Genomic DNA, 16,002 nt, shown 5'->3' with positions numbered 1-16,002 from the left:
ACAGTGTGCTATACACAGTGCCTTAACACAGTCCACTATACACAGTGCCCTAACAGAGTCCGCTATACACAGTGCCCTAACACAGTCCACTATATACAGTGCCCTAACACAGTCCTCAATGCACAGTGCCCTAACACAGTCCGCTATACACAGTGCATTAACACAGTGCGCTATACACAGTGCTCTAACACAGTCCGCTATACACAGTGCCGTAACACAGTCCGCTATACACCGTGTCCTAACACACTGCGCTATACACAGTGCTGTGACACACTGTGCTATACACAGTGCCCTAACACAGTGCGCTATGTGTGATGAATGGTTTGAAAAACCGACAAGTTGAAGATTGAGACACTTATGCAACATATGGGAATCTTTATTCAGGAAACGTTTCGCCACACAGTGGCTTCATCAGTCCAATACAAAGTAGAAAGGCGTAAGGAGAGGAGGAGTTTTAGGTAATCAGTCCCTCAGCCTGGAGTCGATGTGTTCAGTCCATCAATCTTGTAGAATGTACAGCATAGGGCCGTAGACGTGGCTTAAACACTGCAGCATCATGAGATCTTCTTACAAAGAATTCTTCAACGCTTGTTCAACCTTTGGACGAAGACCTACTTCGACTAGTGGATGGTACCACTATGACCCCGCCTCCGTCTGCTTCACGTCACCTCACTACAGTATATAAGCCACGTCTACGGCCCTATGCTGTACATTCTACAAGATTGATGGACTGAACACATCGACTCCAGGCTGAGGGACTGATTACCTCAAACTCCTCCTCTCCTTACGCCTTTCTACTTTGTATCGGACTGATGAAGCCACTGTGTGGCGAAACGTTTCCTGAATAAAGATTCCCATATGTTGCATAAGTGTCTCAATCTTCAACAGTGCGCTATACACAGTGCCCTAACACAGTCTGCTATACACAGTGCCCTAACACAGTGCGCTATACACAGTGCCCTAACACAGTCTGCTATACACAGTGCCCTAACACAGTGCGCTATACACAGTGCCCTAACACAGTCCACTATACACAGTGCCCTAACACAGTCCGCTATACACAGTGCCCTAACACAGTCCACTATACACAGTGCCCTAACACAGTCCGCTATACACAGTGCCCTAACACAGTCCACTATACACAGTGCCCTAACACAGTCCGCTATACACAGTGCCCTAACACAGTCCGCTATACAAAGTGCCCTAACACACTGCGCTATACAGTGCCCTAACAGTCCGCTATACGCTGTGCCCTAACACACTGCGCTATACAGTGCCCTAACACAGTCCGCTATACGCTGTGCCCTAACACAGTCCACTATACACAGTGCCCTAACACACTGCGCTATACACAGTGCCCTAACAGTCCGCTATTCGCTGTGCCCTTTGCACTAGCTGCTTTAAGAGTAGGATCACTGAAACAAGACTCAGTTCCTGCCACTAGATGAAGTAATGGCAGGAGTAGTGGTAACATTAGTAGTATTAATAGTATTAGTAGCAGGTTTAGTAGTAGCAGTAGTAACAGTGGTTGTAGTCTAGTAACAGCAATATTTCTGGTAATTGTAACATTAATAGTTGTAGAAGTAGTAATAGCAGTACTAGTAGTAGTAGAAGTAGCAGCAGTGGTAGTATTAGTAGTAGTGGAAATAATAGTAGTAATAACAGTGCCAGTAGTAGTAGAAGTAGCAGCAGTGGTAGTATTAGTAGTAGTGGTAATAATAGCAATATATGTATCAGAAGTAGTGGCGGTAACAGTAATAGTAATATCAATAGCAATACCATTAGTATCAGTAGTAGTAGTAGCAGGAGGAGCACCAGCAGCACTAATAGCAGTTGTAACAGTAGCAGTAATAGCGGTAACAATGGCAGTAGCATTAGCAGTAGTAAAAGTTATAGCAGCATCAGTAATAGAGTAGTGGTAATAGTTGTAGTATTAATAGTATTGCAGTAGTAGCAGCAATAGTAGTAGCAATAGCAATAGCTGCAGAATGGTGAAATTACTACTAGTAGTATTGTATTATTATTATTATTATTATTATTATTATTATTATTATTATTATTATTATTAGTATTATTATTATTATTATTATCTTATTTTATTATTATCACACTGGCCGATTCCCACCAAGGCAGGGTGGCCCGAAAAAGAAAAACTTTCACCATCATTCACTCCATCACTGTCTTGCCAGAAGGGTGCTTTACACTACAGTTTTTAAACTCCAACATTAACACCCCTCCTTCAGAGTGCAGGCACTGTACTTCCCATCTCCAGGACTCAAGTCCGGCCTGCCGGTTTCCCTGAATCCCTTCATAAATGTTACTTTGCTCACACTCCAACAGCACGTCAAGTATTAAAAACCATTTGTCTCCATTCACTCCTATCAAACACGCTCACGCATGCCTGCTGGAAATCCAAGCCCCTCGCACACAAAACCTCCTTTACCCCTCCCTCCAACCTTTCTTAGGCCGACCGCTCCCCTGCCTTCCTTCCACTACAGATTGATACACTCTTGAAGTCATTCTGTTTCGCTCCATTCTCTCTACATGTCCGAACCACCTCAACAACCCTTCCTCAGCCCTCTGGACAACAGTTTTGGCAATCCCCAACCTCCTCATAACTTCCAAACTACGAATTCTCTGCATTATATTCACACCACACATTGCCCTCAGACATGACATCTCCACTGCCTCCAGCCTTCTCCTCACTGCAACATTCATCACCCATGCTTCACACCCATATAAGAGCGTTGGTAAAACTATACTCTCATACATTCCCCTCTTTGCCTCCAAGGACAAAGTTCTTTGTCTCCACAGACTCCTAAGTGCACCGATCACCCTTTTCCCCCTCATCAATTCTATGATTCACCTCATCTTTCATAGACCCATCCGCTGACACGTCCACTCCCAAATATCTGAATACATTCACCTCCTCCATACTCTCTCCCTCCAATCTGATATCCAATCTTTCATCACCTAATCTTTTTGTTATCCTCATAACCTTACTCTTTCCTGTATTCACTTTTAATTTTCTTCTTTTGCACACCCTACCAAATTCATCCACCAACCTCTGCAACTTCTCTTCAGAATCTCCCAAGAGCACAGTGTCATCAGCAAAGAGCAACTGTGACAACTCCCACTTTATGTGTGATTCTTTATCTTTTAACCCCACGCCTCTTGCCAAGACCCTCGCATTTACTTCTCTTACAACCCCATCTATAAATATATTAAACAACCACGGTGACATCACACATCCTTGTCTAAGGCCTACTTTTACTGGGAAATAATTTCCCTCTTTCCTACATACTCTAACTTGAGCCTCACTATCCTCGCAAAAACTCTTCACTGCTTTCAGTAACCTACCTCCTACACCATACACTTGCAACATCTGCCACATTGCCCCCCTATCCACCCTGTCATACGCCTTTTCCAAATCCATAAATGCCACAAAAACCTCTTTAGCCTTATCTAAATACTGTTCACTTATATGTTTCACTGTAAACACCTGGTCCACACACCCCCTACCTTTCCTAAAGCCTCCTTGTTCATCTGCTATCCTATTCTCCGTCTTACTCTTAATTCTTTCAATAATAACTCTACCATACACTTTACCAGGTATACTCAACAGACTTATCCCCCTATAATTTTTGCACTCTCTTTTGTCCCCTTTGCCTTTATACAAAGGAACTATGCATGCTCTCTGCCAATCCCTAGGTACCTTACCCTCTTCCATACATTTATTAAATAATTGCACCAACCACTCCAAAACTATATCCCCACCTGCTTTTAACATTTCTATCTTTATCCCATCAATCCCGGCTGCCTTACCCCCTTTCATTTTACCTACTGCCTCACGAACTTCCTCCACACTCACAACTGGCTCTTCCTCACTCCTACAAGATGTTATTCCTCCTTGCCCTATACACGAAATCACAGCTTCCCTATCTTCATCAACATTTAACATTTCCTCAAAATATTCCCTCCATCTTCCCAATACCTCTAACTCTCCATTTAATAACTCTCCTCTCCTATTTTTAACTGACAAATCTATTTGTTCTCTAGGCTTTCTTATCTTGTTAATCTCACTCCAAAACTTTTTCTTATTTTCAACAAAATTTGTTGATAACATCTCACCCACTCTCTCATTTGCTCTCTTTTTACATTGCTTCACCACTATCTTAACCTCTCTCTTTTTCTCCATATGATTATTATTATTATTATTATTATTATTTATTATTATTTTTTTATTATCACACTGGCCGATTCCCACCAAGGCAGGGTGGCCCGAAAAAGAAAAACTTTCACCATCATTCACTCCATCACTGTCTTGCCAGAAGGGTGCTTTACACTACAGTTTTTAAACTCCAACATTAACACCCCTCCTTCAGAGTGCAGGCACTGTACTTCCCATCTCTAGGACTCAAGTCCGGCCTGCCGGTTTCCCTGAACCCCTTCATAAATGTTACTTTGCTCACACTCCAACAGCACGTCATGTATTAAAAACCATTTGTCTCCATTCACTCCTATCAAACACGCTCACGCATGCCTGCTGGAAGTCCAAGCCCCTCGCACACAAAACCTCCTTTACCCCCTCCCTCCAACCTTTCCTAGGCCGACCCCTACCCCGCCTTCTTTCCACTACAGACTGATACACTCTTGAAGTCATTTTGTTTCGCTCCATTCTCTCTACATGTCCGAACCACCTCAACAACCCTTCCTCAGCCCTGTGGACAACAGTTTTGGTAATCCCGCACCTCCTCCTAACTTCCAAACTACGAATTCTCTGCATTATATTCACACCACACATTGCCCTCAGACATGACATCTCCACTGCCTCCAGCCTTATCCTCGCTGCAACATTCATCACCCATGCTTCACACCCATATAAGAGCGTTGGTAAAACTATACTCTCATACATTCCCCTCTTTGCCTCCAAGGACAAAGTTCTTTGTCTCCACAGACTCCTAAGTGCACCACTCACTCTTTTTCCCTCATCAATTCTATGATTCACCTCATCTTTCATAGACCCATCCGCTGACACGTCCACTCCCAAATATCTGAATACGTTCACCTCCTCCATACTCTCTCCCTCCAATCTGATATTCAATCTTTCATCACCTAATCTTTTTGTTATCCTCATAACCTTACTCTTTCCTGTATTCACCTTTAATTTTCTTCTTTTGCACACCCTACCGAATTCATCCACCAATCTCTGCAACTTCTCTTCAGAATCTCCCAAGAGCACAGTGTCATCAGCAAAGAGCAGCTGTGACAACTCCCACTTTGTGTGTGATTCTTTATCTTTTAACTCCACGCCTCTTGCCAAGACCCTCGCATTTACTTCTCTTACAACTCCATCTATAAATATATTAAACAACCACGGTGACATCACACATCCTTGTCTAAGGCCTACTTTTACTGGGAAAAAATTTCCCTCTTTCCTACATACTCTAACTTGAGCCTCACTATCCTCGTAAAAACTCTTCACTGCTTTCAGTAACCTACCTCCTACACCATACACCTGCAACATCTGCCACATTGCCCCCCTATCCACCCTGTCATACGCCTTTTCCAAATCCATAAATGCCACAAAGACCTCTTTAGCCTTATCTAAATACTGTTCACTTATATGTTTCACTGTAAACACCTGGTCCACACACCCCCTACCTTTACTAAAGCCTCCTTGTTCATCTGCTATCCTATTCTCCGTCTTACTCTTAATTCTTTCAATAATAACTCTACCATACACTTTACCAGGTATCCCCCTATAATTTTTGCACTCTCTTTTATTATTATTATTATTATTATTATTGTTATTATTAATATTATTATTATTATTATTATTATTATTATTAAAAGTAATGGTAAATGTAGTAGTACTACTAATAGTAGTAATATTAATAGAAGTAGTAACAGTAGAAACTATTATAGCAATGACAATAATAGGAGTAGTGGTGGTAGTAGTAGTAGTAATAGTATTAATAGTACTAATAACAATAGCAGTATCAGTAGTTTTAGTAGTAATAGTAGCAGTAGTGGTGGTAATCGTAGTAGCAGTAATAGTGAAAACAGTAGCAGCAGCAGCAACAACAACAACAATAGTAGTGATGGTAACAGTAGTAGTAATATTCTTCAGTTAACGTCACAGAAACGACAAATATCTTTGTTAAATATCTTCAGATAATTAACAGATATTGGCGTTTCGTCTGAATATATTTTAACATCGTTACATCAACAATGATTTCTGGTGACTGTAAATTATAACAAAAAAGAAGCCGTTGTAATTTAGATTGACTACATTTTATTGCTGACAAATAAGCTAAAATTTGTCAGATATTATATCAGGTATCTTACCACAGGCTGAAGCAGTGTTGGCTGTGAAGATGGTGACTAAGATGGTCATGAAGAAGTGGTAGGCATGGCGCTGTAGGCCTACCATCCAGTAACATATGAGGCAGAATACTACAGGATCTACCACGAAGCCTGGGATCTGAACAATGCATGATTTTAAAATGGTGAATTGTAGAAAAGAACATAAGAGTATAAGAATGGAGGAACACTGCAGAAGGTCTACTGGCCCATGTAAGGCAGGTCCTTTTAACAACTACCAATACCCAAAGCTGCCCCCTTCAAGGCTGGCGACATTGCAGATCTGGAGAATGCACAAAGAACTTTCACGGCACACATAAGTACGATAAGGCACCTAAATTACTTGGAACGGTTGAAGGTCCTTAATCTGTATTCCCTGGAACGCAGGCGAGAGAGATGCACGATAATATACACTTGGAAGGTCCTGGAGGGATTGGTACCAAACTTGCACACGAAAATGACTCCCTATGAAAGCAAAAGACTCTGCATGAGATGCAACATTCCCCCGATGAAAAGCGCTGGCGCCACGAGTACACTGAGAGACAATGCAGTAAGTGTCCGGGCTCCAAGACTGCTCAATTGCCTCCCAGCATACATAAGGGGGATTACCAATAGACCCCTGGATGTCTTTAAGAAGGCACTGGACAGGCACCTAAAGTCAGTACCTGACCAACCGGGCTGTGGTTCATACGCCAGCTTGCGTGCGGCCAGCAGTAACAGCCTGGTTGATCAGACTCTGATCCACCATGAGGCCTAGTCTCAGACCGAGCCGCGGGGGCGTTGACCCTCGAAACCCTCTCCAGGTAAACTCCAGGTATCCATGAATTTACTCCCGTACCCACGACACCAATCATACCCAGCCCCTCCCACTCATATATTCGTCCAGTCTCTTTTTAAAGCTACCCAAGGTCCTAGCCTCGATCACCCTACTCAGATTATTGTTCCACGCATTCACAACTCTGTTCAAAAACCAGTACTTACCTATGTCCTTTCTCAATCTAAATTTATCCAATTTAAATCCGTTATTTCTGGTTCTTACCTGGTTCGACACCCTCAGTAATTTATTAATATCACCTTTGTTTATGCCCGTCATCCACAGGAGGCTAAAGTATGTATTAGGAGATAAAAGAGGAATTTACAGGAGCATCAAAAGGGGAGAGATGAACCTTACTGACCAATATATTCAGTTAAAAAGAGAAGTAAAAAAGTGGATTAGAAGGGCTAAACGTGATTATGAAATCAGAGTTGCTAATGAAAGACCAATCCAAAGGGGTTTCTTTCAAGTGTATAGGACGAAGGTGAAGGAAAAAGTAGGACCTCTGAAAACTGGGAACGGACAGCTGACGGATAACGAACTAGAAATGTGTTCTCTATTTAATGATTATTTTTTTGAAGATTGAGACACTTATGCAGCATATGGGAATCTTTATTCAGGAAACGTTTCGCCACACAGTGGCTTCATCAGTCCAATACAAAGAGGAAGGCGTAAGGAGAGGAGGAGTATGAGGTAATCAGTCCCTCAGCCTGGAGTCGATGTGTTCAGTCCATCAATCGACTCCAGGCTGAGGGACTGATTACCTCATACTCCTCCTCTCCTTACGCCTTCCTCTTTGTATTGGACTGATGAAGCCACTGTGTGGCGAAACGTTTCCTGAATATAGATTCCCATATGCTGCATAAGTGTCTCAATCTTCAACTTGTCGGTTTTTCAAACCATTCATCGCACACACGATTATTTTTTGCCAGTGTTTACGCAGATAGACGTAAATGAGATTCCAGAAATTAACAATTATTCAATTCTTGAGGAATTCAAATTAACTAATATTACTGTCGCGAGGGACATGGTTATCAAACAGATAGACAAACTGAAACAAAATAAGTCCCTGGGACCCGACGAGTTGTTTCCAGGGTACTTAAAGAATGCAAGATGGAACTTAGTCAGCCATTAATTAACGTGTTTGTTTATGCGTCCATCCTAACCGGTGCTGTGCCAGAGATGTGGAAGATAGCTAATGTGGTTCCTATATTCAAATCAGGGGATAAGTCCACTCCATCAAATTACCGTCCAATAGGCCATACGTCTATAGTGGGCAAATTATTAGAATCAATTACAGCTGATATTATTAGAAATCTCCTTGAAGAGCATAATTTGATTGATGAATCTCAGCATGGGTTCACGAGAGGTCATTCCTGGCTGACAAATTCGCTGACGTTCTTCAGCAGAACATTTGAGGCAGTGGACAGTAATAAATAATATGATATTGTTTATTTAGATTTTAGTAAAGCCTTTGATAGAGTACCTCACAAGAGACTCTTAAGAAAAGTGGCAGCTCATGGTATAGGAGGTAAAGTTCTAGCGTGGATAGAGGCATGGCTTACCAATAGAAAGCAGAGAGTTACCATTAATGGAGTCAGATCTGAGTGGGAACTGGTTACAAGTGGCGTTCCACAAGGATAATTTTTAGGCCCATTGTTGTTTATAATTTACATTAATGACCTTGATGAAGGAATTATAAGTGACATACCTGGAGTTTACCTGGAGAGAGTTCCGGGGGTCAACGCCCCCGCGGCCCGGTCTGTGACCAGGCCTCCTGGTGGATCAGAGCCTGATCAACCAGGCTGTTGCTGCTGGCTGCACGCAAACCAACGTACGAGCCACAGCCCGGCTGGTCAGGAACCGACTTTAGGTGCTTGTCCAGTGCCAGCTTGAAGACTGCCAGGGGTCTGTTGGTAATCCCCATTATGTATGCTGGGAGGCAGTTGAACAGTCTCGGGCCCCTGACACTTATTGTATGGTCTCTTAACGTGCTAGTGACACCTCTGCTTTTCATTGGGGGGATGTTGCATCGTCTGCCAAGTCTTTTGCTTTCGTAGTGAGTGATTTTCGTGTGCAAGTTCGGTACTAGTCCCTCTAGTATTTTCCAGGTGTATATAATCATGTATCTCTCCCTCCTGCGTTCCAGGGAATACAGTTTTAGGAACCTCAAGCACTCCCAGTAATTGAGGTGTTTTATCTCCGTTATGCGCGCCGTGAAGGTTCTCTGTACATTTTCTAGGTCAGCAATTTCACCTGCCTTGAAAGGTGCTGTTAGTGTGCAGCAATATTCCAGCCTAGATAGAACAAGTGACCTGAAGAGTGTCATCATGGGCTTGGCCTCCCTAGTTTTGAAGGTTCTCATTATCCATCCTGTCATTTTTCTAGCAGATGCGATTGATACAATGTTATGGTCCTTGAAGATGAGATCCTCCGACATGATCACTCCCAGGTCTTTGACGTTGGTGTTTCGCTCTATTTTGTGGCCAGAATTTGTTTTGTACTCTGATGAAGATTTAATTTCCTCGTGTTTACCATATCTGAGTAATTGAAATTTCTCATCGTTGAACTTCATATTGTTTTCTGCAGCCCACTGAAAGATTCGGTTGATGTCCGCCTTGAGCTTTGCAGTGTCTGCAATGGAAGACACTGTCATGCAGATTCGGGTGTCATCTGCAAAGGAAGACACGGTGCTGTGGCTGACATCCTTGTCTATGTCGGATATGAGGATGAGGAACAAGATGGGAGCGAGTACTGTGCCTTGTGGAACAGAGCATTTCACCGTAGCTGCCTGGGACTATACTCTGTTGACGACTACTCTCTGAGCAAATTTGCTGATGATGCAAAAATAGGCCATATGATTCATTCTGAGGAGGATACTAGTGAACTCCAAGATGAAGTTCAATGTGGACAAGTGTAAAGTCCTAGTCCCTGGAAATGGAAATAACCCTCGAAGTTATAAATTAGGTGAAGCAGAACTTGATCATACAGAATGTGAAAGACTTGAGAATCGTGGAAATCAGAAATCTAAAGCCAAGACAGCAGTGCCTAGGTGTGCGCAACAAGGCTAACAGATTACTAGGACTTCGTTTTAAGAATTATAAGTAACAGAAGTCTAGAGGTTATTTTACAGCTCTATTCATCATTATCAGTAACCTAAAATTAGTTGAAAATTACTAGTATGGTCTCGGAAGCATTTTAGTTATTGTCCAGTGTTACTATACTTAGTAACTTCATCTCCAGGGTAATTCTTATTTATTTTGTCCTTTAATTTGGACGGATTGCTATTCCATTCCATCAAAGGCACATTTACACTTATCATTTCCTCATTAGCTTCCTCATATGTCCTCATAAGTTCATCAGTTGATGTCACACCTTGGAAATTTTTCACACAACACTGTTTATTCATTGATTCACTCACTGGACTTTCTGAACGTTTGTGATGAGCATTTAGAGTCACCTCAAGTAGAAACGGACTAGATGTAGAGCCAAATAATGTGTAAAGTTTTCAGAGGGCTAAAAGAGTTTCTAGGATTTTTAGGCTACAAGAGACAGGTATAATCCCTGTCTGTCTCCTGCGAACCCTCTCATTTTCCGTCAATAATGGACATGTAATTAAACAGGTTTTGTTCATTCTTATTACTTTTATCAATGCAATAAAAAGTATTCTTAATGGAGCTGTTTTTGAGTCCTTTTTAACTCCGTCGTATAGTAAGTAATGACCATAAATTTTTGCCTGTTGAGGAGGTACCTCTTTTATACACTTATTCTTTAACAATTCATTAATTATACCATAATATGCAGTCAGTAATTCTGGTGTCTAACTCAGTTCGTGGAGCTGTGTTTTAATTGCCCATAAGCCATCCAATAATTTGTCAGTAATTCTGGAAGCTTACCATATATTACATGGCCTTCTGCTAGAAGAGTGACGCCACATTTTCTCACCATACATTTTACAAATGAGGCATAATAATCACCCCCTATTAAAGTATTTATTGGCCCCACAGAGTCATTATCTACAGAGAATTCTACTCCATTCTGTGAAAGTCGTTTAGCACCTTCACGAAACCCAGCTGTAGAAATTTTCTCGGGCAGCCTATCCATGATGACTGCATTAATGTTTCCTCTCAGTGTCCAGGCCGACATTAATATATACCGTGTCGTATACCTGGATCTTTTTATCTGTTAAAAATCCAGACAATTTCAAATCTGAAGGATCCTCGCTTTGCACTATCTTGCCTCTTAGGCAACTACATTTTTTAAATGGACGTTGGGATCTTTGATCTAACAAATCAATTATATTTTTTGACTAACGCCTTTTATTATGTATATTCACATTCACTGTGGATAATGCTAGTTCAGTAATTCCATCATCATTTACATTAGTTTCTAATTTTACATTATTAATGGCTGTACCTTGATTATCATTATCATTATACAGACCTTTAATAATTACAATACAGTGTCTTCCCTTGTGACACTGATAACAAATATTTAATTTAGCATACCAATCTTTCACGTTATGATTGACTAAACATCTGATATATCTGTTATGTTATTGCAGTTCATCCACCTTAACATTCCAGGAATCATACACATTACAATTTCTCGAGGAATGAGTGCCTCGTTTTCTTCACTTGCCCATTATTAACTGGGCCACCCTTATTTAAGTACTTATTCCACTGTGATGAACCTTTATTCGTGATTCCTGCCACTTGATATGTTACGATATAATTTTTATCATGGGATGAATTATAATTAACATTAGGGGATTTGTTTCCTTTGTGAAACTTAACACATACATCAGAGTTATTATTTGTTACATTATAATTGTTTGTCTAACTAATCTGTAGTTGGACAATTAATTCTTGAATACTTGCTCTTATTTCTTCCAATGAGAAATATCCTTTGTGATACTTATTAACTAACCACTCTACAGTCTTACTAGTTAATTTAGTCTGTATAAAAGCACTCAATGTTCAATATGATCCATCCAGATCATATCTGTTACTTAAAGTGTTAAAAGTGCCTTCCAGTTTGACTCTAAATTGTTGTAAATTTATATAATTGTGATCTGGAGTTTTTAAGTTAACTATAATAGTTAACAAGTCCAACCTACTTTGCTCTAAATTACCACAAATGACCTCCAACAAATTACCTGCCTCTGTGTAACTACTGTCAACATTAGGAAAACTTTGTGTAAAACGTGGCATTACCTCTTACCTCTCCTTTAAGGTAAAATAACTTGGTAACACATGCAGAATTATTCCTGTTATGTACAGCTGCTTTAAATATAGACCAGAATTCTTTCCAACTTTCTCCTGGATTAAATGTAGTAAACACAATTCTGGGAGTTTGGGCAGACAATATATTTATATTACAAGGTTGACTTACTGTATTGTTTACACTTACTATTTAAGACAATACTATTACACCACAATATGTTTTCTTCTAGGTCTCATTGATTAAAAATTCTATTTCTTGATAATCTGCACCATTCTCCAACAGATTTTTTTCATGTTCTTCAGACACTAATTTGTATGATTTATATCTACTTTCTAATGCATATAAATACAATTGAAAATTAACACGCTTCACTATTTCCTGACTCATTAATTCCAAGGACTTATTATATGCCCTAGTTACATGACCTTTCCTAGCATTCAGTGATGCTTCCGGTGCTTGAATATTCATGGATTTGCCAGTTACTTTAATTTGGTTAGAGTCCTCAGTGGTTCATATATAGATCAGACCTCACACACTTCATTAATACTGATTTACACAAATTATGCAGTGACACGCTTTATTAAAGTAATTGTTATAATTTACCCATGAATAAATCCTTGCCACATTTGGATATATATATATATATATATATATATATATATATATATATATATATATATATATATATATATATATATATATATATATATATATATATATATATAAGTTCTAGAGGTGGTACAGATAGATAGATAGATAGATAAACAGATATATAAATAGATATAAAGCAACAGTACCACCATTACTTTAACTAACACTAACATTATCACCTCTGACAAAGCCTCCACAAGAAACAAGCGCTACAATAATCATCAATATCTACTCACCAGACCAATCATCTTAGAGAGATAATAAGTATCTGCGCGGTATATCCCGTTCTTATACTCCCTGAGGAAGAGTGGCATCTCTTGCGGGAAGATATTAAGAACACCGTAGAGGGAAGGGAAGGTATTCTCCGTTATAAAGATGAATAATACACCTTCAATATCCTGGATGCCAGCTTGGTTCAGCTTGACGTTGGTGTAGCAGATTCCCACCAGGAAAGCTATCAGCTGTAATGCACGAATATTAAGCTTATTAAGCTTAATATTAAGCTTAATAATGTTATTGTTATTTAATAATTATTTTTTATATTTTATTATAATAATACTAGTATTATTATTACTATTATTATTATGTTGTTGTTGTGCTGTTATAATTATTACTATTGTTTTCACGACATGTTGTAAACCCGTATGTCATACACCAACTTCATCAAGGGTGGTAATCAGGTTTGATACACTGAGAGGGAGGGAAGCTCCTTTCATCAATATTCCATCAACAGTATCACAGACACAATAGTTGATATAATATAATATAATTAAATATGTTGTTAGGTAAGACACATATGCAACAGTTAGGTATCTTTATTGTGAAACGTTTCGCCTACACAGTAGGCTTCTTCAGTCAAGTACAGGAAAGGTTGATAGAAGCAGAAGATACTTGAAGACGATGTAATCAGTCCATCACCCTTAAAGTTTTGAGGTGGTCAGTCCCTCAGTCTGGAGAAGAGCATTGTTCCATAGTATTGTTTCATACTATGGAACAATGCTCTTCTCCAGACTGAGGGACTGACCACCTCAAAACTTTAAGGGTGATGGACTGATTACATCGTCTTCAAGTATCTTCTGCTTCTATCAACCTTTCCTGTACTTGACTGAAGAAGCCTACTGTGTAGGCGAAACGTTTCACAATAAAGATACCTAACTGTTGCATATGTGTCTTACCTAACAACCTGTCGGTATTTTATACCATTTTAATGTTCATAATTAAATATATTTATATACGTCGAGTCGTATAAACCGAACTCTATCAAAAACTTTTCCGAAACTAAATTTTACAGATAGATATATTGTTCATTACCAATGATGTTCAAAAAATTATATTTGAACCTTAATTATCTTACAAATCTGACCTAACCTAATGTAACCTATCACATTTTATCTATATTCTGCTATATACATCACATGTTAATTTTATCTATATTCTGCTATATACAACACTTGTTAATTTTATCTATGTTCTGCTATATACATCACATGTTAATTTTATCTATATTCTGCTATATACAACACATGTTAATTTTATCTATATTCTGCTATATACAACACATGTTAATTTTATCTATATTCTGCTATATACAACACATGTTAATTTTATCTATATTCTGCTATATACAACACATGTTAATTTTATCTATATTCTGCTATATACAACACTTGTTAATTTCAATTCAGCTAATGTAACTTAAAATTAATGATGCACACATATCTTGCTCGTTGTCTTTCGAGTGATTTTCGCAGATTGTTGGTAAACAACGAATCATCATTCTCCTTATTCGGCAAAATACTCTTGAAGACGAGGCGAAACTCGCCTAGTATATATACACGGGGGAGGGGGAGGGCTTCTAATGGTCCAAGTCAGATCGATACTTCGACAAAAGTTTCAATATCTTATGTGCGGATGGGCAGCGGAACCAAGCTACACTTCCAGTCAGACTAGGAGGCATTGGTGTCCGCAAGTCATCACAGATTGCGTTACCTGCTTTTCTGTCCTCATGCAAGATGGCTTGTAGCAGCAATTCTCCCTGAACATATTAGGGACAAGATTGGAGTCCAGGACCAAAAGTTCATTGACGGAGCCATGATCTGGGATAATCTAACGGGCTCTGAAACCAGACCTGCTCTCCCCAACAACTACAAACAGTTGCACTGGGATGGCCCAGTAGTGGAGAATATAGCCTCAGAAATGCTCTAGAGTGTGTCGAGGAAGGATAGAGCCCGTCTCCTAGCAGTGAGAGTTCCTCATGCAGAGGACTTTCTGTTGACTGTTCCAAACTCCAGCCTTGGCACACGCACCGACCTACAGACCATCCGCATCGGTGTTGCCATTCGACTTGCCGCCCCTATTCTTGCCGAACACAGGTGTATTTGTGGCAGTGAAGCAGCAGCCCGATTCGGGTACCATGGTCTTGTGTGCAAGACATGAGGAGGTTAATAACATTATCAAGAGGAGCCTCATAACAGCCGGATGCCCAGCAGTAAGGGAGCCACCCCAACTATGCAGATCTGATGGTAGCCAAAAGCGTCCAGATGATATCACCCTTCTAGCCTAGACAAACAGCAAGCAGGTGGTGTGGGGCTACACAGGTGCATCTACCTTGGCTGATACCAATACTCATAGGCTCGGAGACCCTTATGGAGCTAGGCAAAAGTCTCATCAGGGTAACTAGGGATAACAGGGTAGCTAATTTTCTGTACTCAGCGCTGCTGTTCAGAGGGGTAATGCCTGTTGCATTTTGGGCACATGCCCCAGCTCTGAGGCGCTGGATGAGATTTTCGCATTATAATCAGTGACAAACACGTAACAATATATACTAACAAGTATCTCTCATATCTCATGTACTGAATATGCCATTCTTATATCAACAAAGTATCTCTTAAATTCTTTGTACCATATTATTTAATAAAATATATCTATTGGTGAAAAAAAGAACG

General features: G+C 39.9%; 1 protein-coding gene across 4 annotated transcripts in view; it reads right to left on the bottom strand.

The window, feature by feature from the left end:
- LOC128696231 (protein scarlet-like) overlaps positions 1-16,002 on the bottom strand; it is a 351,307-nt gene that overhangs the window by 99,616 nt on the left and 235,689 nt on the right. For 2 of the 4 annotated variants that reach the window (XM_070092551.1, XM_070092550.1), the window contains 2 exons: positions 13,294-13,518; positions 6,352-6,487 (listed from right to left, as the gene is read on the bottom strand). In XM_070092551.1, coding sequence (XP_069948652.1) covers positions 6,352-6,487; positions 13,294-13,518 — 361 coding nt within the window. The remainder of the gene's footprint in view (positions 1-6,351; positions 6,488-13,293; positions 13,519-16,002) is intronic. The other 2 variants (XR_011392936.1, XM_070092552.1) reach the window with 2 other exon arrangements.

The sequence above is a fragment of the Cherax quadricarinatus genome, chromosome 39 (genome assembly GCF_038502225.1).
Source record: "Cherax quadricarinatus isolate ZL_2023a chromosome 39, ASM3850222v1, whole genome shotgun sequence".
Classification (NCBI taxonomy): Eukaryota; Metazoa; Arthropoda; class Malacostraca; order Decapoda; family Parastacidae; genus Cherax; species Cherax quadricarinatus.
The sequence above is the reverse complement of the archived record's forward strand: the minus strand, read 5'-3'. Positions and strand labels throughout refer to the sequence as shown.